The sequence below is a fragment of the Pararge aegeria genome, chromosome 14 (genome assembly GCF_905163445.1).
Source record: "Pararge aegeria chromosome 14, ilParAegt1.1, whole genome shotgun sequence".
NCBI lineage: Eukaryota > Metazoa > Arthropoda > Insecta > Lepidoptera > Nymphalidae > Pararge > Pararge aegeria.
The window spans coordinates 8,681,494-8,709,377 of NC_053193.1; the positions used below are offsets into that span (position 1 = coordinate 8,681,494).

At 35.5% G+C, this 27,884-nt stretch overlaps 1 protein-coding gene across 3 annotated transcripts; it reads right to left on the reverse strand.

Moving 5' to 3' along the window:
- Positions 1-673: 673 nt before the first annotated feature.
- On the reverse strand, positions 674-27,749 carry LOC120629076 (nuclear pore complex protein Nup214). 3 transcript variants are annotated; one of them, XM_039897806.1, is made up of 30 exons: positions 27,499-27,748; positions 27,250-27,388; positions 26,315-26,481; positions 25,259-25,431; positions 24,316-24,527; positions 23,844-23,964; positions 23,243-23,330; positions 22,060-22,162; positions 21,012-21,165; positions 20,215-20,281; positions 18,984-19,116; positions 18,205-18,275; positions 16,259-16,459; positions 15,443-15,609; positions 14,340-14,501; positions 12,616-12,798; positions 11,898-12,148; positions 10,955-11,161; positions 10,067-10,210; positions 9,117-9,356; positions 7,865-8,347; positions 7,553-7,642; positions 6,548-7,443; positions 5,505-5,680; positions 4,434-4,615; positions 3,785-3,940; positions 3,126-3,186; positions 2,552-2,694; positions 1,849-1,972; positions 674-863 (listed from the first exon to the last, which is right to left on the reverse strand). In XM_039897806.1, exons 1-30 carry the CDS (start codon positions 27,535-27,537, stop codon positions 833-835), a joined length of 5,364 nt encoding a protein of 1,787 aa, XP_039753740.1. In that variant the 5' UTR covers positions 27,538-27,748; the 3' UTR covers positions 674-832. The 3 variants fall into 3 exon arrangements, with proteins under 3 accessions (XP_039753740.1, XP_039753742.1, XP_039753741.1); XM_039897808.1 differs by lacking the exon at positions 9,117-9,356 and having other exon boundaries at positions 27,499-27,749; XM_039897807.1 differs by lacking the exon at positions 7,553-7,642 and having other exon boundaries at positions 27,499-27,747.
- Between the last annotated feature and the right edge of the window lie 135 nt (positions 27,750-27,884).

Sequence of the window (27,884 nt, forward strand, 5' to 3'; positions counted from 1 at the left end):
TATTTTGGTTCAATAGTAATAAATACAAAAATGTTGCATCTTTTCTTTCCCCGAATTACGATATTCTGCTGTAATTTTATTAGAATTACTAAAAGTTTTGTAACAAACATACATAGGTATTTTAATCAAAACGTTATGCCCAAGGTTAAATGGAATGATCCCAATCCCGCGCAAAAATATATTTTCCGGTTTTAAAACAAGGCATAGTAACTGCCACAGATAAGTTAAAATTGGCAAACTCTTGTAATGCAATAAACATGGCGCGCGCCACGTACCTGGGGATACGCCTATGCGTTCCAGGGGGAAAAATGATAGAATCTCCTTGGTAACATAGAATTCTTGGACGTATCATGTATTGTGCCTTAATAAACAAAATTATAGTATGGATAATTTTTTTTTTGGCATTTTGTAAAAGTATGTCAATATAAAATCATTTCTCGAGTATGGTAGATTCGATTTTACAGTCGATGCGGTAGCAATAAGCAATGTATCATACGCGTTTTAGACGCTTTTCATCAAATTTGCGAGGAAAAATAGGCTATAAATAATAACACGTTTCTAATATCTTGGATTATGAGTCTTATGTCGATGTAATAAGAGGTCCTAGTCACGAGCAACTGTGATAAAAAAGTTATATTATATTCAATAATGAGATAAAAAAACACACTTTTTAACTTCTAATCACTATTTATTTTTAATTACAAATACAGATACAGTCATTCATATTGTTAGAACGTAATAAACACGATTATTTGATAGCATGTGTTACAATATCAACATAACAAGCATCATGCATCAATGCTGTTATCAGAACGTTCCTCGTAATGCAACATCAGCCTCGCCATCCAGTAAATGAAGGAGACCTGTGGACAAACACAAAAATTTATATAACCAATCAGCAAATCAATCATCTGCCTTTGTTTACACACAGAGCCAATAAGTACTTTGAGCAGTACACTAAACTACACTGTTTTTATTTTATGGAATTTCATTGCAGATGCGCCTTTTCACGTTAGTTTTTTTTTTTTTTTGGTAAAATAGAGATAGCATTGTCAAGGTTAACAGAGTTGTTTATTTCTCGCTAGATAAATAATGTTTTTTTTTAAATTATAGTGTGGTCACTCCAGAATGACTGAGAGCATACATACAGCATACATTTCCGGGAACTCAGGGGTAGATTACCATAAATATTTTTAAAATCCGTAGTCACCAATTTTTCAAATTGATCTACCTGACTAGTACCACCATTAGCATCTACCTCGAACTCGTTACCGCTTATGGAACGTGTGCAGTAACTTGTGTAATAGAAGCGAAAAAAAAACGGTGATAGTCAGACTAAAAAGTTTTCGACCGTTTCTTTAGGCGAGTTCGACACACCTCTAACTTTTCGGAGTTATATGTGTTTGCTGTTGTGTGAGGCTGGAGTCCAAAGATGCTGGAATGGCTTTTATAAATATTTTTAACAGTTTAATAATAAATCATTATTTATTTCAAGTATTCTTAATAATTACGGTCAAATTTTTCAATAGGATCATAACATCTGCATGGCATTGGTTGCTAAGCAAGCATGCAGCAAAGCTTTGGGTCTAAACATTCCAATTTCAAATAGCGAATATCGAATTTGGGTTATGTATAGGCGATGTCGGCACTTGCCACGAGATCAATGGCGTCGTTCATAAATCTTAACAAACCAAATTAACATGACTTAAAAAAGTGACATCATGCTAATTTGGTTTAGTTCAGAGATTTGTTATAACTATAAAATCGGCACCACTTATCTTCTTTTTTTTGTATGTGCTTCTATGGAGCCTACCCTGTTCAATAATAAAAAATAAAATGAATACTTACGTATTGAAAGTAGGGGCGGCTTGAGGGGCTTGGCCGGATTGTTGCGCGAGGTTGCCGAAAGTGAGTGTGTTCTGTGTCGCAAGGTTTTCGAATGTGGCGTTGGATTGAGTAGGCGAGCCGAAACCTGCACCGAAAAAAAAACTTCGTTATACTTACTAAGGACTCTATCCGATCTCAAAATCTAAATCTACGAAGCGTTTTTATCCATGATTCTGATCCGTACTTCTAACGCCCTCCCAGCAACTATGTATTCTGCAAAGTATAACTTGAGTATCTTCGAGGCAAGATTTGATAGGCATTTTGTAGGCAAGCGCGCTGCAACCGAGAATTCATCATTGATTTTTATAAACCGTGATTGTCGTCAAGCCCGGCCTATCGTTAAAATAAAAAATATAAAGGGCACATGAGTGAAACAAATTTGGATAAACGTAAAAATAATACCAGTTTGCTTTTTATACATCTGATATCTCCTGAACTGGCGAGCGAAACATGCTCAAAGCTCAAGCTCAAGTTTCTAAGTAGTAAACTATGAAGGCAAAGTTCTATTACACCACTTACCTTCAAAGAGTATATATACACATGTGGCGCTCCAAATGGAGACAAAACTTAAACCAAACAAAACTTATACCTCATTTGTATAAGGACATCGTGTACGGTGTGTTAATATTAGAGGCTTCCTCCCCGAATTGCCCGGCTGACTTACCGGGTGCAGAGTTACCAAATGCTTTTCCCGGTGATGTATTTCCAAAGGAAGATCCACCAAAGGCACCTCCGCCAAACGCCGCTGGAGCACCGAACCCGCTAGTAGGACTCTTGTTGAACCCACCAAACGCCGTAGAACCGTATCTGAATTGAAGCAGGAAACACGTGTTATAATAAATCAAATCGTAGTATCCATGACTAGAAACAGACTGTAACATAAAACGTGATAAGTTGTTGGGTGTTTTAAAACTTTATTTGCGCCGGTTTTACCTTCTTAATCAAAAAAGTTTAAGTCTTGTTCGCAGTTTTGCTAGATTCAACTTGTGTTTTTCGTAGTCTTAACAGGTTGTTATGAAACGGTAAAACTTGGTCTATTTTTGGGATATTTATGAAACTTAAAGATCGAATACTTTTGGTACATCAAGTTATCATCAGCAAATTTAAATGTACTAAAAAATTAGGGACATCGTTTGTGAAATGGCGAAAATATCTAATAAAACACAAAAAAAATAGTGATTTATTAATTTAATTTTATAGACTTACTATATATTACATAACTTAGTTTTAATTCTTACGTGGGTGATCCGCCGAACACAGGTTTGGAACCAAACGCCGGACTTCCCCCAAAAGCAGTAGCTGCAATAAAACGGATTTTATTCATTGTTCTATCATAAATACTCCAATAAAATCAAGGAACAACCTTGGAATGAGAGTTAATAAGCATTTTGGTATTCTCAAGGTTGGCTTAAAGTTTCAATATGTGTCGTGTCTGCGTCGTAAACTATTAAAAGTCAAAGTTTAAAGAACAGTTTTAGCGTCTATCTCGTCATTTATTGCTCGAAAGATGTTAACATTAATGTTAAAATTGTAGCACATTTTTATCAAGACAAATTTTATTTGTAAAATTTTTTCATGCGCTCTGAAGTTTTGGCGTTAATTTTGGTGAGTTTGTTGAGCACGCACCGCTCAATTATACGTATTATACGTCAAGGTCAACCTTGAATATGTATGACTACTAACTTGAACTTTGAACAATTTGTATTATTTATCAGTTAATAAAAAAACTTTACAGTAACCTAGCTTCCATTCCATAACAACAACACATCCTATTAATCTTAGAAACGTATAAGTTTTCAGAAAATTTATTTTTAGGCCTTGATGGTTATAGCATCCTTGCCGAGCTCTGTTAAGAAGGCAAGAAGATCTATTAGAGTAAGATCAAAGACTAACGAACCTGTCTGTTGTTGAGGGGTTCCAAACACGGAAGGATTAGCTTCACCACCACTAAATGGACCCTGTGGACTTCCGAACGTCTGGCCTGGGGATGGTGTACTGAAACTACCTCCCGAACTGCCGAACATGGACGAAGCTTGCGTGGTTGCTGGTTGACCTAAACAAAAGTGCAATCAATAAGGACTTGTCAACATGTTTTTTCGGTTTAAAATGCGTTGCATAGGCTGGTAACTAGTCCGACGAAGAAACCCATCAGACCAGACCAGAGAAAAGTCAGAAGCTATATATTCCCATCTTGCTTCTCCCGGGAATCAAAACCGGGAACTGCCACTTATAAGACCTGAGGGCTCTTCACTGCACCAGGATGGATTTTTTTATGAAAATCAAGTTATTAATTTTGAACTTGAAATTTGAACAACACAGTGACCGTCGGTTCAGCTACTACTTTAATAATTAAAATTTAATGTAAAAATTATAATTTCCAACTATTTTGTATATTTAATATTAATTTAATTTATATTTAATTTTTTGATTTGGTTTTCGATTATTACTTTATTTTAATTATTTTGCTATATAACAATGTAGATGGGTCATAGTTACCGAATAAAGAATTATTTTAATTTTTTATTATAAATTAAAAAAATGTTTACCAAAAGCGGAATTCCCGAAACCGCTAGTAGTATTGCTGCCACCACTCCAGAAATCGTTGGCTTGTTTTTGTCCGAAAGAACTTCCGCCTCCAAATATATTGGTTGCTGTTGGGTTCGAGCCGCTGAAGCTTGTCTTCCCGCTAAATATACTGGTATTATTACCGAATACCGAGCTCGATGAACTGTGAAGCGAACAACAAAAATAGGCTTCCTCGTGTGTTTTCTATATTCAATCTGTCTACCATCGTTTAAGCATTATTAATTTTAATATTGTATTTGTTTCTGAATTCAAATTCTTATTTTTGGGACAAATAGCCTATTTGTAATAGTTTTAGCGATTAAAAGAATTATAAGTCATTTTTGGGATGTCAAAGTAAGTATGATATATAAAACTGTCGTGGAGTAACTCAGTTGGGTGATGTAAACAACTAAAAATAAACTTATATATCAGTTTTTTATATCAATCTACAAGACGTCTAGCTTCCGTCGATTTAAGCAGTATTATTTCAATATTGAACTGGTTTCAGAATAATAAACCTCATTTTTGGGATGTCAAAGTAAATATGGCATACAAAACTGTCGTGGTAGTAACTCAGTTGTTAGTCACAACTAGGAAGAAAATAGATAAGATGGTGTATTCGTACAGTAATTTATCTGTCTATACAAAGTGCAGTTCGCATGATCTAGTTTGACTGGACAGTAGTAAGACAATATCAGAGTGGCTTGTCATTTTTTGTTATAACTACAACGGTCAATGATACGTATGTACCTTCGACATACAATGCTTATAGACTTTCATATAGCGAAATAGCGTGGACCCATTGTACTCGCAAAATAAGTATTCCCCGGTGTAATCAGTTATTGTACATTACGCAGCCCTCCGCTAAGGGCCTTTAAAAACGTGGTATAACGTCGAAATAGTTATGTACTTGTAAGTGTTCTGACACACTTCAAGTAACAACACCTTTCATAGGTCAGGGCGTGAAAAAAGATTTATTAATAAGGTCACTACTAGAGACTCCCTAGTTTACTTCTGTTGCAATTATTGTGCAAATTTATTTCCAGAATTACCCTCCGCCGAAGATATTTCCACCACTCGCTTGCGACGGTGCACTGGTAGTGGATATAGTAGCAGATGCAAATAGGTTAGATTCAGTGCCGCCAAAGAGCGATCCACTCTGTGTTGTTGTCGGAGTTCCGAACACGGACGCTTGGGTCACCGGTGGCGGAGTTCCGAAGACAGATGCCTGGACAGAACGGAATAGAAACTTAATATACAACGTGTAACAGAATTACGAAATAATATTGAAGGATGCATATGTATATTTCATAAGGAATAACCCTGTTAATATATTAAATCAAAATAAACATATTTATTTTTCCATACAAACGAATTCAAAACATTCTCAAGTGTTACCTTATGACAACCCTATTGAAGACAAAAGATCGTCACGCGCATAGTATCTTCGTTACGCGAAGCGTACCTAATGAAGTGATAGGAGTAACATGATTTCAATTTTGCATGTGCTGTTAGGGTTGCATCTGATTTTTTTCAGTGAAAACTTATGGCAGTGGTAACTTCAAAACGATTAGGTTTTTGGTACATATAAGCCTCAGAGACAGTACATAATGTACCTCTAAAGCCTGTTGAGTATTATTTCGGATTTCATTTACACGTTGTTTATATTTTTGAATCTAATATTTGACGCACCAAGCAGATGGCTCATCTGTGGTGCTAGTCTGCTATTGCAATTGTGTATGTTTTCGATTAATGACAAAAAGTGTAATAAAAAAAGGTAATAAAAAAGTTTTGCTTACATAAGTCATTATGAGTAAATTACGGTAACCGAGCGAAAAGGCTTACCTAGTACAGGTACCAATGGAAATTATTTTTACTGTCAAATTGTTAAATATTATTAATTGTACATGCAGCATATTGGTACCGGCTATTATCTACTATATAAGGAGAGGAGGCCTGTGGGTCTACGGATGATTTTAGTTAATAGGCAAGACAGCATTAAGCAAATTACATACTTCTCAGTACTGGAACTAACCTAACGATATAAAAAAAATTGTAATATTGACATTGAATAAACAGAGGTTGAAAAATCTACCTGAGTCGTTTGGGTCGGACTTCCAAATACAGATGGTTGACTTGTAGGTGTTGGCGTTCCGAATATTGACGTCTGAGTTGAGGGAGTGCCAAATACTTGACTAGGACTCCCTGATGTCCCAAATACAGACTGATTGGTCCCGAAAACAGACGCCTGGGTAGTGGGTGTTCCAAAAATGTTCTGTGTCGTTGTCGGCGTTGAACCAAACATAGATGAGGATGCCGCTGCACTGAATATACTTTGCGCTGATGAAGCAGTACCGAATGTGGACGCAGAAGTAGTTGACGTGGCCGTTCCGAAAATACTTTGGTTTGCTGTAGTTGGACTGAATACCGAAGGTTTTGTTGTCTGCGTTCCAAATGCTGAGGCGGACGCTGATGCGAAAATTGAAGATGCACTTGATGCGAACGCGGAAGGCTGAGCCGAACTGAAGGCAGAGGTCGTTTCGGATGTAGAAGTAGGTGTGGGTGCGCTGAATACAGAAGGTTTTGTTTCTTGATTACTTAAAGCGGGTGTCGAAACTGATGTAGTAACAGGGACGAATGTAGATCCAGTTGAGCTAAAGTCGCCGGAAGTTGTGACTTTCGGTGAATCTTTTGTTACGTTTGAATCTGTTTCTAACTCTGTCACTAACTCAGGTTCTGAAGCTTTCGGAGGTTGCGCTTCAGGTGTAGATTTTGATGTGGTTACAGTTGGTGTTGTTTCACTAGCAGAGGCCAAAGTGGGTGAAGGTTTGGATGTTGATGTAGAAGCGCTTGTTGAAGTAGGAGCTTCTGCAGTTTGTGTTACAGGCGTTCCTTTTGAACTCAATTTTGATGAGCTTTCCTGGGAAACAGATTGTTTTGCTGTTTCAAATACGGATGACTGTTGTCCACTTTCGAATTGGGGTTTTGATCCTGAAAATTTAAATAATCATATTAAATGGTTAGCCATAAATATAATACAGGAGATCTACATTAAGAATCAAAATATAGGTATTCAATAGATATAAGATTTTGTAAGGACCTGAAGGCGGGGGTGCTGCAGTAAAAACATCAAATAATGATGATGCAACCTGTTCTACTTTAGCCTCAGATGCTGGTTTTTTGAGATCAACTAAAAAAAGTCAATAGCATTATTACGTGTCACTTAAAAACTAGTAATTAGCTAACTTCTTATTTAAGTAACAGTTTACGTATATTATCAATAGTAGCCCAAATTATTTATTTATTTCTAAATCACACTCTTAACTAAACTATGTAAAAATTTAAGTCGTAAAAAGCCTTTCGTGCGTAATTAAAATTAAAATTGATTGAACGAGAAATTAGAACACTTTACCAAAAATTACAGATTGTGCAGGTGGTTTATTTATCATCTGTGCAACAGGCTTAATTTCATTTTCCTTTTTGTTATCTGTGGTTTGCTTATCTTGAATGTCAGTAGCTTTAACAAAACTACTTTCTTTGAGTTTATCAGATCCCTCAGCTGAAGTGGCAGTTGATTTTTTGTCAGCTTTACCAAATACGAAACTTTGCCCTTTTAAAACGTCAGGAACATTTTGATTCTTGCCAGTAAACTGCGTCTTTAAACTGAACATATTTGTTATAGGTTTTTCTTCTCTTGGTTTGTTTTCATCTTTAACAGGTGTTGAACCCGCTTCCGGTTCTCCGGTTTCATCTGATTTCGGGTTTACAGCGGAAGTAGTTGTTGGTACAGATTCAGGGGTAACTGTTTGAAATTTATGGAACGGCTTACTGACATCGGTGAAAGGTTTAGAGCCAAATATAGAAGAGGGTGTAGATGGAGTATTTGATTTTGAAGCTGAAATCAAATAAAGCCAGCATTACACAATTGGCATGATGCGAATGGCGCGGTGACACGTCTTTTTCTTCAACCAACGATTATTTTAAACACAAATACAATAATTGACCTTACAGAACCTTTAAATTGGATTCTGAATCTCTCTCAGGTCATAGCGATTTAACTACTTTAAGCCGATAAGATTACCTCGAGTTAAATTGTTAATCGTCTTTACTTAGTTGATGTCATAATTTCTGATATACAACTTCACTTGTGAGTTCAAGTGACCGCCAAGGTGTCTAGTAGCGAATTTTTGAAACTTCCTCCATGACCTCAACGTTCTTATATTAAATTCTAGTCGTATTACATTCTATTTGTTACTAAGAATATTTAGAAATTATTATAAGCAACTAGAACTAGAAGAGTAACATGCCATTAAAAGAGAGGGGCATATATTTTAATCAACCCACGCTGCTCTAATACAAATGTAGGCTGGTTTAGATAGCACTGCTATTCTCAGTTGACGATTATTAACAGTTTATAGTGAATTTGACTAAGATCGATCGTTTGACGTGCTTTGTAAGGCATGCAGGGCTAAATGTTGACCCTCCAAAGTTGATAATCAAACCAGTCACTGATTTGGGGTAACGTTGCTTACCAAGCAATAGATTGATTTATATATAATGTAGTGTCTGTCTATATAATGTCTGTCGCTACTGAACCATACATACATATAATAAAAACGAACCATGTAAGGTACTATTAAGCATGCAAAAACACATTCACTTACAGGCAAAGGCGGTAGGCGAACAAATATTTTGACCCATAAACGTATTAGCATCGCTCTTGGGTTCATTGGGTTGCGGTAAGTTCTCATTCGACGAATCTTTCAGTATAAACTTTCTAAGTAAGCTTTTAGTATACGCATTAATGTTAGGAGGGAACTGCTTCGGTTGGTCAATAAGAGGTGGCTGCCGTTGCGATTGGCCTTGAGGTTCTTGGTGACCTATTGGTAATTCTTCTTGTCTTACTACAATAATACACAAACATGTATTATTATTATAAATAAAACATGTACATTATATACAATTTTTATTATCAATTTTTCAACATCTCCTCCTCTCCTCTAGCATTACTGTTGGAATCGCAAATAAATACCTTATTTGAATTTGGCGTCCGCCTTTATTTGTTCGATCAAAAGACTACATGTCTAAAATTGCGGCATGATGCATTTGAGTAATGAGAAAAACGCAGTATCATATTTCCAGGAAGTATACTCTTAGTCTCTGTTTAGAAACAAACTCTTTTTTCTTTAAGAAATGGACGAAACAGCGTATAATACCACAGAGTGCCTCCTAATCGATGCGTAATGTGATAAATTGTTGCAAGCAAAAATGAGCAGTAATGTACACGATTAAACTTTAGATAAGGTGCAGGATGCTTTTTCGAAAATTGTTACACCTGCCGTACATTTATTTCCACATGAATGCACGATAGTTATAAAAACCGAAACCGTATAAGCCGATACGTAAATAAATACAAGCGTATATTTTTGACCATGACATATATACCGATTAAAACATGATTAAACCTTAATAAATTTTTTGCCACGTATATACATATATATATATATTTGGAGCGTTCTGGAGATAATAAATTCTGTTATGAATTATACAGGAAAAAGGCTAAAAAGCTTAAATCTGGCCCCAAAAAGAAAAAAATATTAACCAACATATTTACCATCAGCGAATAAGGTTCTTGCAACACTTGCTGGTGGTTGGACCGGCTTCAAATTACTGACCGGGTTAAATGTAGGAATTGTGATGGGCGATTCTTTTACTATGTCGGGCTTCGGTATTGTGGCGGCGAAAGGAGTTTGCGTAACTGAAATTATATTTTATCTTCGTCACCTTCGTATCTATTCATACAACAAAGTAGAGTTTGTTTGTTGGTTTGAAGTCCCTAGATTGAATCGGTCGGTTTAAAAAAAAACCTGTTATTTACATTTGATATTCCATCTCATGAAGAAGGTTGTAGGTTATTCACCATCTAATACCCCAAGGAGCCGAGCGAACAAAGTAAAAGATGGGCGAGCGATGCAACGCAGAAGGTTTGAGTATATTGTTTAATAATCATACATGAAAATATGAGAAACATTTACTTGACGAAGGAACTAATAATTAAAGACTGTGAGACAGCCTACAGCAGATTAATGGTCTTGAATGAATACACTCAACTCTAGGGCGAAATTGAACTATTTATACAAACATAAAGCTTTTGCTTGTGCAGATATTTTTCAACTTGGTAAATTGGTATTTTTGCTATAGGTATAAAATACAAAGTGTCACACAGTTTTTATTTTATTTTAAATAAAGGATAATTGTTTAAAGAATAGTATTTAATCATTCACTTCATATTCAAAATTGTGGCGTTTCGACTTTTATTTATAGAAAATAAGTCTCTATGGAGACTGTCAGTTTCCAGGGAGCAAGCAAAAATTTGTTAATCACACGGAATATCAGAAGATCTACGCAGACGATGTTTCTGAAATCCGCTAGAAACTAGTATATAGAACATTCGGTTTCAGGAAAATAAACGTATTAGGTATTTCGTATAGCTTTTACTTACATGCAAACGTGGGGCCTCCAAAGTTTTGACCCATGAATATATTTGAATCCTTTTTCAGTTCATTTCTCAATTGTGGAGCATCCTGTTGAACTCTTGTTGGCTGAGGAATAGGAGCGGGTATTTGATGCTCAAACTTTGTTGCAGGTATTTGAGATTGCACTTGCGCTGGCGTCGCTGAGAATGGTACAGGTTTTTGTATGTTGGTATCTGTGTAAGCAATAATTCAAAACGTCAAGGTTGTCTGTTTTTAGTGACTCTTTCACCGGTTCGGAAGGCATATTTTATCGAGAAGAAGCCAGCAAGAAACTCAGCAGTTGCTTTTTTCCAGCATCAAAGAATGGTGCATGCATCAAATTCGTAATAGTGAAATAGCCGTTTTTTACTAGATGTATATCTAGTAAAAAACGGCTATTTCACTATTACAAACACTCCAATTTCATTATACGTATAGATTAAAGTATATATTTGCTGCCAGATGGTGGCAACCACATCCGGGCATCAGGACCAAGCGTGTCCGTAATTTCAGCATTGTAACACTGACACATTAATACATATACAATCATATGAATTTTTGGTCGTTACTTTAGCCAGAGCGACTTATTATTTTTCGTATCGGCCTGAAGTTCTCCACAATTCCGCCTGATGTAAGGTGTAGATGATAAAACCGTTTTATGGAAAGTGTGTCACATCTAAGGATAAAGGACACGCTTGTCTAGAAGATGCCAATTCACTCTGGTTTTAAAGATTATAAGATTATTCATTTTGTCCATCTGTCCTTTCACAACTTTTTAAACAGAGCACAGAAGTAATATTTAAATCAACATTTTAGATTGCCTATTTGGGGTAATCAATGTTACTGTTCTGAGAAGAATTTCAGTGGTTAATCTCTGCAATTTTATATTATTTTAGTAAATCTTCTGTTGTTAAACGACAAATTACTTACGTTCCATTTCTTGTTTAGTTTCAGTTTCTCTCAATTCTCTCTCTCTGGCACTCTTCTCATATCTCTGTTTCATAGACTCCAAATGTTGCCGCAGTTCAACACTGACTGGTTTTACTTTAATTGGTTTATGATTAGAAAGAACATCGCGGAGTGCGTCCAACTTCTGTGAGCTTAAGAGTTGATCTTTAGGCTTGCTCTGCGGTTCGATGCTCATGTTGAGAATATTTTTGGTCAGTTTTGAAAGTGGGTCCCTGAAAATTGATCCGTAATGACTTCATTCCAAAAATAATAAGCGTTCTTTATGTATGTCACTAAAATATAGGCCTACTGCAAACGTAGTAGGTAAAAGAAATTTTCTAACTTTTTTTAATTACGTAAATTCTAAAGAGAATTCGATGTTTTTTTTGGACTCGAAAGTTTTGATCAATAGAATACTAGATATGCACACCTATGAAGGACCTAGTAGAATGGTGGTCCGTTGAAAAACATTCCTACGTAATGTAATTGTAAAATGACAAAGGTTAGCTTCTTTATATTATTTTCTATTATTCTGCAATAAAGTATAGCTAAAATCCGTTTGTAGTATAAGTATCAGTATACGGACATTGAATTTATAAAGTTTCTATACTAAAAAACTAATTAATTTACAAACGTGCATAAGCAGGGATCTTTTCGGACATACAATAAGTGCAATATATATAAAAGTCATAAAACTCACTTGTTCCTAAATGGGGTACTTCTCAAAAGTGATGTAGATTTGAAAGCTGGTGAAAAATTGCATTCATTCATCGTATTCCTCAAGGTCTTGAGCACTGCCATCTGACGGCTCAGTATCTCTTGTTGCTTCACTAGAGGTTGGTAAACTTCGTCCAGTATGGGCCGGGTCATGCGTTCTCCGTGCCTGTAAGAAAAAACAAAACAAAATGTGAAAATTCACGAAGGTAACCTGAAAATTTTCTGTATCAGCCCTCGATGGCCTTTTGAAGAGTTTGTTAAATCCGACTGTCCTATTTGCAGCATTGAATCAAGGATACTAATATTGTTCAAAGTGCAGATAGTATATACTCGTAGAAAACGGAAGCGGTAGGTAGATTCGCAGACTTTTTCTCCTAAAAAATCCGGAATATTTTTACATAGCGCCACTTTTTAGCTCAGCAAGAAAGCTAAAAGGATAATTATATTTAATTTAAAAAGAAAGTGGACTGTGAAACTATTAAGTGTAAAAATAAACTTTTATAGTCGTAAAAATGTAATAGGCCCGTTTTGACATTTGTCATCGCGACGTAACTAGTTATGAACCATAAGACTCGGGACTCGATACTCACGATAAATCAATTCAAGTTTGTATCAGTACTTGATTGATATTATTATGTATTGTAAAGTGTTCGTTTGTTCAAAGTATTCCTTTAACTTCACAAGCAATACGCGTGACTGGCTGTTGATTATACGTCCACTTTTCAACATGTTGAAACAGAGTTAGTACTAAATAACAACAAACACAAAAATCGAGTCAAATCACTATGTTTAAATTAATGTCCAAAATAGAAGAGCCATAGTTAACGTAATAGAAAACAATATATATCAAACTTAAACGAGCGCACAGTCAACTTTACAAGATGAGGAACGAAAAACTGCGCAGTGCGCGCGGGGACGCTTCAGTCATGTGCCGCTTGGGTCAGATACATCAACTCAGACTCATTATTTAGAACCCATTTTGAGAACCAAGCTCATTATTTGCAGTAAAGATAACTACAATATATTTAATTTCGATATTCAGTAAAAAAATGGTTACAGCTCTAGTATAAAAAAAAAAAAGACTGAGAACGTAACTGTTTTCGGAACGTTTCGCAACAATTATAAATTGCATGCTACTATAAAGTAAGCGCAAAAAGAATACTCGCAATATATTCTTTCATATTATTTAACGTCCCAAAAAAATTGGCGTATTTTTTAAAACACTGTATGTAATTTATTTTTATTTTATTGTTTCTTTCAGTTTCGTTCCAAGTTACATTCTGGTCTTACACAAATGTCAAAACGGGCCTATTGCATTTTTACGACTATAGTACAGTTTACAAGTAATTGATTCGAGGGATTATATTATTTTATAACAAATTACCAGTTATATAAAACGTAAGCTAATCTAATAGAAAAATCCTTTTATAATATTATTAAATGGATTACATGAATGATAAAAAAAAGTTTGTTTTCTAAGTTTTGTAAGTTAAGTTAAGTTAAGTTTGTTGTGAGCTATTCTTAGACCGGAGGGCGTTTGGAACCCTCCTAGCTTAAGTTTTAAGATAACGAATGTAGTTATCAAAATAATGGTCACAAATAACATATATGACAATTCATAAGTGCCTGTCTCTATAAATAAAACTTTTTTTGAATTAGTATCTATTTTATCCTTTCTTAGTTCAAAAGCATAAAGAAATCACTTACTTGACGTAATCATCTCTGGCACTCATCTCGTTCCACTTGTGGTCGAGCGCTTTGCGCGCGTGGTCGAGTTGTGTTTGCACGTAGTACGCGAGTTTTTTCACAGACGCTATACGTTTTGTAGTCAGAGGATCAGCTTGGGTCCATTCTTGTAGATCTTTGGCCCTATTAACAACAATTTTATTTAATATTTTACATTATTTTCACTTTCTAAAACACCGGTGTTCGAGTGTGTTATGGTACGCTGTTTAAGTCGGACTGTTTCAAGTCGGTACTTACCTACTACTTAACTCAGTCATTTTATTTGCTCTGTTTTATGTATTCTTATCAACATTGAAGTGCACAGCAGTCATTCAGTGTATATTACATATTAACATAATATATGCATACTATACCACTACCTCCTTGCCAGGTGTTAAATAAATTTCAACTTTTCGGATGCCATCATTCACAAGATATCTTTCTTGTGAAAGATGTCATGCCACCCTTCCTGATTATACTAAAACAAAGTAGAATAACGATTCTAGACGGAAGGTGAAATATATATAGCCTGGGCATGGTGTGTGCTATTAAGTGCTATTTTATTCCAGACCTTTCCACGATCCACAATCTACCGCAGTCATCATTATCAACAGCCTATAAAAGTCCACTAAACTAAAGGTCTCTCTCAACCTGCCTCTCTCACGTGTTGGTGATCGCAATAGGTGGTAATAGAGGACGCTGCTGCCCGAAATTCGTTATATTTCGTTAGTCGCCTCGTACGACACCCGCATAGAGAATATAGAGATAGGTGGTGACAAATTATGTACTCTGGTCTGCCGTCAACACGACACAGTAGTATTACATTATATTATGTGGTAAATGTGGCGCGGTCTCCGAACCAAGCTAAAAGTAGAGTTAAAGATACACACACAGTACCATAAAATGAACTCTTACCTTTTCCTAGTTATATCAAAATGATTAAATGTTCTTTTATTAGTGAAAAATTAACTTGCCAGAAAAGAAGAACATACAAAATTGTTGAAAATTCACTTTCAATTTTAGATCATTCATTCAGAGATACATATTCGCATTTTATTCAAAATGTTTCAGATAAATAAACTTACTCAGCCTGAGTTCTGGCTTCAGCGATCACTGCACATGCGCGTACCATATCCAACTTCAGTTGCACGATCGTATCGCGCAACTCGTCTATATCGCATTCTTTTCTCAGGCGCTCAGTGTCCATATCTAAATCTACACTCAGTTTGGCTGCTTCGATGTCTTGTTGAAACTGTGGATAAAGTACTTGCTTTTTCAACATCTCTAACACGCTCACTGTGATTTTACTTTTTTCGACACAATGTTGGAGTCTCACTTCCACATCCATTGCATTATTATTACGATACAATATAATTTTTTTATATTCTACTACAGGTGAGCCCTTGGCAGCAATCACGCCTGGTGGTAAGTACTGATGCAGTCTAAAGCGGTAACGGGTTAACTTTTTATACTAGTTGTATTAAACCGGTATGGGTTATATACTCGTATAACATAATTGGTTCTACACGATATCGTACCGAAACGCTTGGTGGCACTTTTTTGTCGGTAGGGAGGGCAAAGACCACTCCAGACCAGACCAAACCAGAGAAAAATCAGAAATTATATATTCTCAAATTGCCCCTACCAGAGATTGAATTCGGGACCTAACCCGTAAAACCACATTGTTCACCGCTGCACCAGCGAGCAGTGGCCGCTATCATTATGAAAAACGTTTAATAATTTCGATTTAAAATTATTAATTTAACCGCAGATTTAAATGTCTCGAATTTCATTAACAGAATTTGTATACAATCTTTCATTTAACCCTTTTAAGCTTTGTTCAAACTGAGGTGAATAACTGCCTATACACAGTGGGTTAAAAATGAGTGCATAATGTTTACCTTCATTTGTTTCTCTTGCGTGAGTTTCATGAACGTATACATTTCCATATTGAAATCGTTCACTTCTTTGATGAGCATGCTTTTAAGTTTTTGATTCATCTTCGCCTTATTGATTTTCTCCTGTTCCAACAGAGCGGCGGTCGCTTCTGCAGATGGCACTGCATTGGCCTTCGGAGCTTGGACCGTAGGTTTCGACTGCGACTGGAAAAATTACGGCTTAGAAGCTTTAAACTATGCAATGTTTCATATTACCATGGCCTAAAGTATAAAATTGTATGTATATCGAACAAGCGGCATGTTCTCGTGCGCCAGTAAATTAAAAGTTTCCGATTAAAAGTTTCTTTAGTGCCTGGGGAAGATCGTTATACTGTCGGTTGTTTCCTGGTCAACGCCAGATTTAAAGTTCTCATATGAACAAACATCATATAAACATTAGTTTAAATCTATATTTTAATATGGAGGACTGAACGTCCTAATTTTACAACTCAATATAAATTTGACAGATATTATATATTATTATTTCCTTTATACTATAGTACGACTTTTCTATAAGCTTACGTTTAATACAAACTTTAAACTTTTTAGGAGACATCTCCAAGATTTCAAAGGGTAGTTTATTTTAAAATTGTGTGCAATTTTTATAACATTTAGAAATATTTTTATATCATCATCATCATCACATCAACCGATAAACGCCCACTGCTGGACATAGGTCTTTTGTAGGGAATTCCAAGTTCCACGGTTCTGAGCCGCTTGGATCCAGCGGCTACCTGCGACGCGCTTAATGTCGTCTGTCCACCTCGTTGGGGGCCGACCAACGCTGCGCTTCCCAGTTCCCAACCCCAACGTCGATCCTTTCTGCGAACTATGTGCCCGGCCCATTGCCACTTCAGCTTCGCGACTTGTTGAGCTATGTCGGTAACTCTGGTTCTTCTACGAATCTCCACATTTCTGATTCGATCGCGAAGAGGTACTCCGAGCATAGCTCTCTCCATCGCCCGCTGAGTGACGCTGAGCCTTCTTATGAGGCCCATAGTTAACGACCATGTTTCAGAGCCATAGGTCATCACTGGCAACACGCACTGTTCGAAGACTTTCGTCTTCAGGCACTGAGGGATTTTTGACGAAAAGAGCCGCCGAATCAGAGTTGGTTTCGGCGGTTCACCTCCTTCTCGAAATTGGACCTACCTTACTGGATTGTGTGTCCTAGGTATACGTATTCGTCAACAATTTCGAGTGCAGTGTTCTCAACGATTACTGATTGAAGCGGAACATGAGCATTAGACATCTTCGTCTTGCTAATGTTCATTCGTAGGCCAACCTATTAAGAAGCTCTGCTGATTCCATTGAGCATCGTATTTAGATCTCCCAGAGTCTCTGCCATTATGACTACGCGTCGGCAAACCGAAGTTGAGTGATGTACTCGCCGTTAATGTTGATGCCAAGTCCGTTCCAATCCAAAAGCTTAAAGACGTCTTCCAACGCAGCGGTAAATAGTTTCGGGGAGATAACATCTCCCTGTCGCACACCTCGCTGCAATTGGATTGGTCTCGTAGTCTGATCCTGTATACGAACTGACATAGTGGCATTTTTGTACAAACACTGCAAAACTTGGATATACCGGTAGTTAATTCGGCATCTCTGCAGTGACCTAAACACAGCCCTATGAGTATTAATTATTCTGCAATCTGCAAATATTATTTTATTATTGTAAGTAAACCTAATTCATACTAATATTATACCTAAATGCGAAAGTGTGTTTTTTTGTTTGTCCTTACCAATCGACTTGATTTTTGGCATAGAGTGAGTTTAAAGGACTAACATATGCTACTTTTTATCCCAGGAAAAGAAACGGTTCCTAAGGGATTAGTTAAAAAAAACGTTATGTACGCGGACGAAAAACGCGTGCCACAGCAAGTAAAAAATAATATACAAAGCCATTTTACCATGGGACTGGCCGCATGCGACGCATCGGTCGGTGTTGGGTCCTTTATCACTCCAAATGATAAACTTGATGCTGTGGACAAAATATTGTAAAGCAATACACAGTAAAATTATTACCACTTTAAACACTATGGGCAGTTTACTTTTGACAACCTTCTCCAAAATAAAACAGTTGCTGTACTGGCCAAATACATGCGGGCAGTGGCCGGCAAAAGTTGTATCAAAATCCATATCTGTCATGGTTTAGCGGCCATGTAAATTACATAGGAAACTCATATATATCGTGCAATTTAAAAATCGAATGATTGTTTACTCCGACACATGGCGACGAAGGAGGTAACCTATCAAAGTTTTTATTCAAATTTCGAATCACCTTTCATATGGAAAGCTGTTAACTGAAAAAAATAAAAAATTTTAACGCCGGAATAATTCTGTTGTTCGTTGTTTGATTAATTTTCAAGGTATTGTATTTGACAAAATGAGTTCAAGTGAACTCACAGTTTGAGGAACAAAAAAATTATAAACTGCTATTCCTTTAGCCAAAAAAATATGTTAAAAAAAAGTTGAGTCAGTTTGAGGAATAAAAAAATTATAAACCGCCATTCCTTTAGCCAAAAACTGCTCAGATATTGATGGATAGAATATATATAATACTTTTGTTATATATTTTGTTTTGTGTTTTTTATTACTCTTGCATTCACAGCACTATAAGAGAGGGTTGTGCCAGTTTTGTGGCATTAATATTCTCGTACTGTAGACGATGAGGACTGATGTTTTATACCTGGTGCAATGTTACTCTGTGGCTGTTGCACGGGTTTTGGTACAACGGGTATGGGTTGTTGGACCGGCAAGGGCGTGGTCGCCTGCGGAGGTTGCACGAGTGGTTGCTGGTATTGCGGCGGCGGTGGCTGTGGCTGGAATAAAACTTTCAATTATTAATAGTTCTAATCTCATCTTATACGGGTCACAGCACCACACCAGACGGGGTGTTAATTATAGCCCTAGACATAAACCTTTTTAATAGTTTGAAATTATTAAATGACAATATAAGATGGTGATAACAAAAAAAAACACACACTGTTTAATTTGTCGTCGGCTTCTTCTATTGCGTTTGGAAGATTCGTAGCAATTAGATTTGAGTTTACGAATGTAGTGATCACGTTATTAATGACCATCAAAAGTAAAAAAAGAACTATTCGAGAGGCACAGGTACTGGCGTGCATAGAGGGTATACACAGGGTATGCAGATGATATAAAATGAAGAAAACCTCCAGTACGAGTTATAAAAAACTAAAGGGTAGGAGTTATTGAGTATTTATAACTAATACTGGAGATTTTCTTCATTTTATATAATCTGCATACCCTGTGAATATCCTCTATGCACGCCACTGTACACAGTAGGCGGGAAAATGAGATATATTGTCAAAAGATTTAAAAAAAAAAATTGGTTCCTGTAAAGTCGGTATACGGGCGAAAGTTTTACGTGACAACGACTTTGAGTGGTAAAATAATTTTAATGTGAATATTCATTCGTATAGTAGGAAGAAGGATGAAGTAATAGTAACAATTTAAAACATTTATTTATACAAAGAATTATATTTAAAACATTAATTTATACAAAGAATCTCGCACTGAATTTCATATTAACAAAATTTTATTTTTACCTTTACACATACATACGTATTTATATACAAATATACATACAATAACTTGCAATACATTTGCGTACAATGAAACAGCGTTTACTACAAAGGGACGCGTGCCTTTCACTTTTTATGTCTGTCTCTCTCGCTCTTAGGCGGGCTAACCATGCCCGAGTGGAAGGGACGCGTGCCTCTCACTCGCTCTCATTGTGAGCGCATAACGTGAGCGGAGCGTAACGCAGTTTCTTGAAGTGTCACCCGGCAAACCAATTTATAAGACGTTGTCACGTCAAAAATGGTAATGGTGGAGAACATAAAACCATAGTTTGATTAAATCAAAGTTTTATAGGCCATAAAATAGTTTATTACCTTCGGTTGGGGAGGCGGTACAGCTGGAGGTGCTTCGGGTTGCGATGGCACGTCATCAGGCATAATCCTAAAATTTCATATTAAACATTATTTGGTATCTACGCTACGCTACTACTACTACGTAACGACTGTTACGCTTTCACGCATTTCATTTCACTGAACCGATTACGACGGAATTTGGTGCAGACAGACTAAACCCTGAGAAAGGTCTACTTTTTATCGCAAAAAGGATCTTAATAGGAGATGAAAGTTTATATGCAAGTTTTTCATTGTTGTAGACAAAACTTGGTATATAGACACTTCACATAATTAAATAAATATTTCTTTTCGTTTTTCAAAACCCCGACCTGTGTGGGGATGATCTAGGGGATTGAAAATTTGTACAGCAGTTCAAACAAAGTCACGCTTTCATGCCTGGCCCCAGAACTGCGTAGAAACTTACTCAGTTTTTGAGAACCTTGAACATACAAAACGAAAAATTTTACAAACGTGTTTGATTGTTGACGGGGCATTTTGAGCTAACATCTATACTGTATGCTAAATAACATAAATGCAAAAGTTTGGATGGATGGATGTTTTTCATTTGTTATAAATGAAATTCTACACAGAAAGTCTGGAATAGCACATAGGCTATTTTTATTTTGGAATAATGTACTGTTCCGTGCGATAGATTTGGTGTTGCTTCTCTCAGAACGAAATATGGACATGTTTCTTTCCATGGTGGTAGTTCAGGGGTCAGAAGTTTCCACGCAAAGTCGCGGGCAATAACTAGTATAACAATAAGACATCGATCGTACCTCGTCAAGGTAGCAGCCGGTAGCGCTAACTGTTGTGGCGGCGCGCATATTTGCGGTGCGGATTTATTCAAGTTGATAACGTTAAATATAGATAACAGTCCCGTCTGTGATACCACGTGGAGAAGCGGCATTGGCGGAAACATCTCGTTTTCTCCTAAAGATAACGTAAACATGCCATTTTTGTACTTCAGGGTTCCTAGTGTGAGAATTTCTACCTACGTTTACTAATTCGAGTCGCGTTGACACGCGTTAACTTCGATTTGTGTGGAATCCAAAGAGAATAATAATTGGAAACAGTACTGTCACTAGATGGCGCTCTTTTGATTCGATACCAATGGCAGTTAACTTTCGTGCGGTCGATAAAGTAAACGTGGGTAGAAAATGTCACACGACGCACCCTATTCTTAATTACAACTTCTCACTACCGTATTAATTGATTGATATAAGTAAATGTTTGCATTATAATTTATTAATCTATCGTGCTCTATTGTATTTATATTTCTGTTACTTATTTCTGTGCCTTACTATTGTAAGTAAGTTGTAATTGTAATACTTTATTCATTCATTCCTACAAAAAAGTATATTATGCAAAAACTCTAAGTAAATAAATATACTAGGACAATACACACATCGCCATCTAGCCTCAAAGTGAGCGTAACTTGTGTTATGGGTACTAAGATAGCTGATGAATATTTTTATGAATGAAATAATACACATAAATAGTTATAATATACAGATAAACACCCACACAATGAGATATATTCATGTTCATCACACAAACATTTTTGAGTTCTGGGAATCGAACCCACGGCCTTGGACTCAGAAAGCAGGGTCGCAGTCTTATCTCTGTGCTAGTAGTAATCTGTACTAAATTTATTTTTGCTTCTTATATAAAGTTATAATATAATACAATGACCGAACGTATTATATAAAAAAAGTTACGCTTGTAATAATCCTTAAAATTGAATATACCTAAAAAATTCCAGATGTTAATGAATAGATGTTACAATAATAAATTTACATATACTGAAAAACTGTTTAACCTTACCGCACGGTAATTGATGTATGGCAGCTGTGTCGAAACAAATGCCAACCGGATAGTTCTCTTGCGTTTTTTCTGTCATAGGCAATTCTGGTCTGGCTTCATCGGGCTAAAAAATAAAGTAGTTTTATATAGGAATAGCCAGTATAGCTTCCATTGGATCAATGGGGTATGAACTAAAGATCTGCCTTTTCAGAGGTTTGTTCCACGCAACTTAGTTTGCTTAAAACTGATGATGAGTAAAGGTTCTCCCATACAAACTATACTTATTTTATAATATTTTACATAATATACCCCGACTCGCGCTGTTACGCCGTTTTTACGGCTCCCTTAAAGGGTCTAGTGAGATGTTAAATCTTTCTCGCAATTGAGCTGCAAATATATTTTTTAATCCGTCTGGTAATTGCAGAGGTTATTGCGTTCAGTAAACCTATCAGCTTTATTATTAGTATACATATCCATCTTAATATTATAAATGCAAAGTGTGTCTGTTTGTTTGTTACCTATTTTCGGCTCAACCGTTGAAATGATCTTCATGAAATTTGGCACAGATATAGCTAGCAGCCTGTTGATAGGCATAGTATAATATTTATTCCGGTATTATTATTATTCAAAGTATAACTATACATATGCCTATACATATATAGCATATGTCATGAATTGAGCAGAAGCATGATTGAGTAGAATGGAAGCAGCCAGCCTCGCTCTCATCTACCGCAAGATAGCAAAATGATTGTAAATGTTGATGTTGGAAAAGAGCAACTACTGAGTTTCTTGCCGGCTCTTCTCGGTAGAATCTGCTTTCCGAACCGGTGGTAGAGTCACACAAACATACATACTTGACGTTTCAAAAGTGCTTATAAAGTAGGCCTACTTGAAATAAATGAATTTGAATTTGAGCGTTCACGCCATTCATACTTAGAATGGCTTAACTGCTTAATTTATCCTGTATAGCTATAAAAAATAATAATAACAAATATACTAGAACAATTCTCACATCGCTTTCTAACTCCAAAGTAAGCGTAGCTTATGTTATGGGTTCATCAGTCATCTTAATAGATGACTGATGAATAATTTAATAAATAATATACGTTAAATACTTATAATAAACAGATAACTGAATATGTATCAAAAAAGTAAAAAAAAATTGTTAGGATGAATAAAAATTTACCAAAAGCTTAACAATTACCTGACACCATTGTACCCAGTTCGTACTATCAGGTGACGCAAGGGTAGCTATTTCCATACTGTTTGATGAAGATGAAATTATAAGATTCCTGCAAGAAAACAATAAAGTTCAATTTTATTTTAAGTGGACGCCAGGCAGTTATGTAACATCAATGTTTAAAGTGGAATTTACATTTGGTAAAAATAAATAAAGAGTAAAAATAAAACATAAATCAATGGACTTATTTTAATTAATTTACCTATAATAATATAATTACAAAATAAGTAAGAGGGGTTGAAGGGGCGTGACGTATCTAACATTTATTAATTTATTTATTTATTCCCATCTTACATTTTTGTCATTACAGGAAAAAGTTATCCTAATACGACAATGCAGCATGTTATGTAAATTTTAATAATATATATAACTATAGTGTATATGATAAAATCCAAATCGCTATATTTGTGAGTTCCCTCAAGTGAGTGAACTCACTCAGTGAGTGCAACAAAATAAATCCGTCTACTCATGACATGAGAAGACGGATGAGAACATGAGAACATGAGTGAACCCACGCCTTCAATAGTTAATGGCGCGAGGCAATAATAATACAAGTATTTTTTACCATTGGGCAAGTCCTTGTAAATAATAGTACCAAGGTCTGTTTGATCCCATACTATAACAAATATCCTCAAAGTTAGAGCAGACAGATTTACCTCCTTTAGGTGTATTTACTATTGTTACGGCTGAAAACAGATATTAAAATATTAAATGACACTTATTACAATGTTATTCATTAATGTACAGCCTAGAAAATGGATTTATAAAATAATATTACTACTATAATAAATGCTGAAGTTTGGATGGACGTTTGTTACTCAACTGAATAGACATGGACAGAAATTTGTAGACTTAATAAGCAAAGAGATAGAAGAAATTATTTTATATATCGGAATGAAAATAACAGTCACTGAGATAAGCATATAATTTTAATCAAGATTAGTTGTAAAATCCTTTCATTGAGATCAAAATTCCTGAAAATTACCAAATAATGTAATTACTGTTAATAAGGAATACACAATAATTTAATTACTGACCTGGTCGACTATTATCTGACGCATTTTTATATGTTACTGCAAACTGGTAAGTCGCAATCCAGTAGATTGCTAAGACTTCAATAGGGGCACCTTCAAATAAATTTGGTGTTGGTATCATTTTCGTTGGCGAGAGATCGGGTTTGTATTGGCTGAGGGTACCATCGTTGTTCCCTGTCACTAGTTGTTTGCCTTTCGGACTCCAACATAAGCATCTAAAAATATATATTTTTAGAATTACATGGAGACCTTAATATGATAATCTTTTTTGAAGTGAGGGTGGGGTGAGGGTTGCATTGTAAATCCAGGGGTTGTTTTATAGCTTCGGACCGAATCTATCAAATGAAACCCTCCTTAATGACTTAGCAATTCCAGACATTTCCAACGAAGTTACAACAAATATTGCAAAACTTTTTCAAAAATATTTCCCGTCTAGTAGTTCTGAATTTTTCACATCTCTTGTATTCTTTATAAAAATCAAAACTAACACCACTGCAATATACTAATATTATAGAGTTAAAGTTTGTAGAGGGTATGTAATCTACAGTATCAATTTGTAAACTTCATTTACCGATAGAAAACTACATTATTTGTGAGAGTCATAGGCTGAAAAATGTGAAGACTTGCGTGGTGGGCGTATTTGCAAACTAAGTCGAGAAATTGGAAAACAACATACTTTTTTTTGCATTTTGTACTGTTTCTATGATTGTGTTCTAGAGAAAAGCTGTGGAGCTTGGTAATTACCTACAAAAAGTCAGTGAGCATGTCTAGCTTTATTATTTAGGTCACAAACATTATATTTTTATAATAAAAAAAATAGTGTAATGCATGCATAGATGTAAATTTGCGGTACCTATGCAAAGCTGCATCAGGTTGCTAGTAACTTTATAAAGACCCAAATCTAAAAATGGCATATATAGATTGTACTGAAACAAGAAAGAGTTACCTCGCATTGGATTGAATCTTTTTCATCTGCATTGTGCTGACTTGGCTGACCAGTAAAGTTCCATCGAAAAACACAATTCCGATAGTATCCGGTATGCATGGATTCCATTGCAATGCTGATACAAATGTTGAAGGACTCACGTCACATTTAATGGACACAGATGGTCTTATATCCTAAAATTTTAAAACAGTCAGGTTAAAAAGTCTGTCGATATGTTAAATAATTATAGTATACCAAAAAAATATCCCTAATCAAGAACTAACTTAACTTAACCTTAGTGACTAGCAAACTGAAATTCACTGAATTTGTACCAGCACAAACTTTTTTTCTGCATTGATGGGAAAGGTACTCAAACAAAAAATTTACATCCTACCATTTTTGTTTCTTTAATCATTTTTAAGTTCTTACTTTATTTTAAAATTCAGGTAAAAAAATATTTTACATTATTTGTATTGCCTGTATTTTAATGAAATTAAGTTGGTAAAATTTGTGTTTATATTCGTTTTGCAAACATTACTAAAAATTAGTGGTTGCAAGTTACTAGGGCTCAGCTTCTATTTATAACAGGGTATATACAGCTATTTTTGAATCATTCAATTTAACTCCAACCATCACTACTATCATTTTTTTTTACATACTTTCTTGCACAGCTATGAGCACTGTGGTTTGACACACAGGTGTTAGAGGTTCTGGGCTAGAACCAAGGACCATATCCATAACCATATCCTTTAGGGAATTTATAATTTCATAATGCTCTCTGGTCTGGTGGCTGGCTGGCTTTGCCAGTTGTTACTTGCCCTACTGACAAAGACATATTGCTAAGCGGTTTTGCTTTGTAGTACAATGTCTCATAGAAAGCATGGGTTAAATATGACTGCCATACACATGTTGTATGTGTTAAATATGACTGCCATACACATGTTGTATGGGTTAAATATAACTGCCATACCCATAACAGGCTTTACTTGATCTTAGACTGCATCATCACTTACCAGCAGGTGAGATTGTAGTCATGGCTATCCTGTAGTGGAATAAAAAAAATTAAAAACTCCATACCATGTTTTGGAAATCCATGCATTTGTATACAAGGATCATCTGGTCGCCAACAACTGCCAACCATTCTTCATTGCAATTAACTGCAATGTGTGATGGGGACACTTGAAGTTGTACAGAAGAGTGTTGAGGCTCAGTTTCCTTATCAATTAATTCTTTGAGATAATACACTGAAATAACAAACATAGTATTAAGATACTGTAATGGTGACTTTTGTACCATATTAAAATACTAATTAAATTTACTACAACCATACACACATCACCATCTAGCCCCAAAGTAAGCGTAGCTTGTGTTATGGGTGATATGATAAGTGATGAATATTTTATGAATAATATACATAAATACTTATAATATAAAAATAAACATCCAGACACTGAAAAACATTCATGTTCATCACACAAAAATTTTTTAGTTGTGGGACGCAAACCCATAGCCTTGACTCAGAAAGGAGGGTTGCTGCACGCTGTGTTAATCTGCCGTCATATTAAGAAGAATTAGTAGACAGGCTTCATCAAACAAGTCACAGAGTGCTACCAAGACTGTAGAACTCTGAAATGGTAGTCAAAAAGATGTATATCCTTAATTGATCTCTCAATTGATATGAACATTAAATGATTGAAATATTGATTATTATATTGTCTAAGCCTTAATGCGAGTACTCAGCATAGCCATAGCTAAGCATAATGACAGCTCAGGAGGTATTAGTGAACTATGTTCAGACAAATAAAATATATTAATCTCAGTATGATCAAATTTGAAACAAGAACCAGGATAAATAAAAAAACATAACATTATAATAAGTTGCAAAAGGCGGACATCAGGTTCTCAAGGTGCATTATTGGAAACCAGCACTAAGTGTTATATTATATCAGTCTGAACAAATAAAAAGTAGAAGTTAAGAACGACAGTAGGGTTAATTAAAATTGGAAACTTACCTAATAATATTTTCATGGGTGTAGCTACAAAAACTAACCCATATTTTGAGGTACAAGCCACAAAATTGTAACCACGGTTAGGTAAAGGTTGATTTGTGTTGAACACTTTAATTTTCCGTTGTAGTTTATAAAGCAAACTCTGTAATGAAAAAACAAAGTTTAACATCCAGATTTCATGGCACAATCAAACGTATACAGCAAATCAAAGGAATGTAGATTGAATTTTCAAAATATATCAAATATTGTTACCGGCTCATCGATAGAATTTGGTCCAAACTGCACTTCCATAATTTTTAATGAAATAACTTTCACGAAATTACTATGAATTGGAAGATCTAAGATAATCCAATTAATCACTTATATTTATTTACCAAGTTTAACGTTTCACGAATACTTAGCTCAGTGATTTCGCTAAACAATGACACTCACACGGCATACTCACTCCACTCAAATCAATCCCAATTCCCATTTACGAAGGTAGTGTCACTGTGAAATGTCAATTTGATTTCAACTGTCAGATGTCACCTGTGTTGAACTAGGGCTCTGAAAATTATTATCTATAATTATTGCATCTGAAAAGTGATATAGCGAACCAGTTTATTGTGTATGTTATAGATCAATTCCATCCGGATTAA

Bases quoted from the DNA above. Each gene is read 5' to 3' on its own strand.
- LOC120629076 (XM_039897806.1), bottom strand. From the start codon at position 27,537: ATGGAAGTGCAGTTTGGACCAAATTCTATCGATGAGCCG. The intron at 12,799-14,339 runs GTAAGTGATTTC...TTTTTCTTACAG, and splicing joins GCCAGAGATGATTACGTCAA to GCACGGAGAACGCATGACCC. The intron at 1,973-2,551 runs GTAAGTCAGCCG...TTTTCGGTGCAG, and splicing joins ATTTGGTAACTCTGCACCCG to GTTTCGGCTCGCCTACTCAA.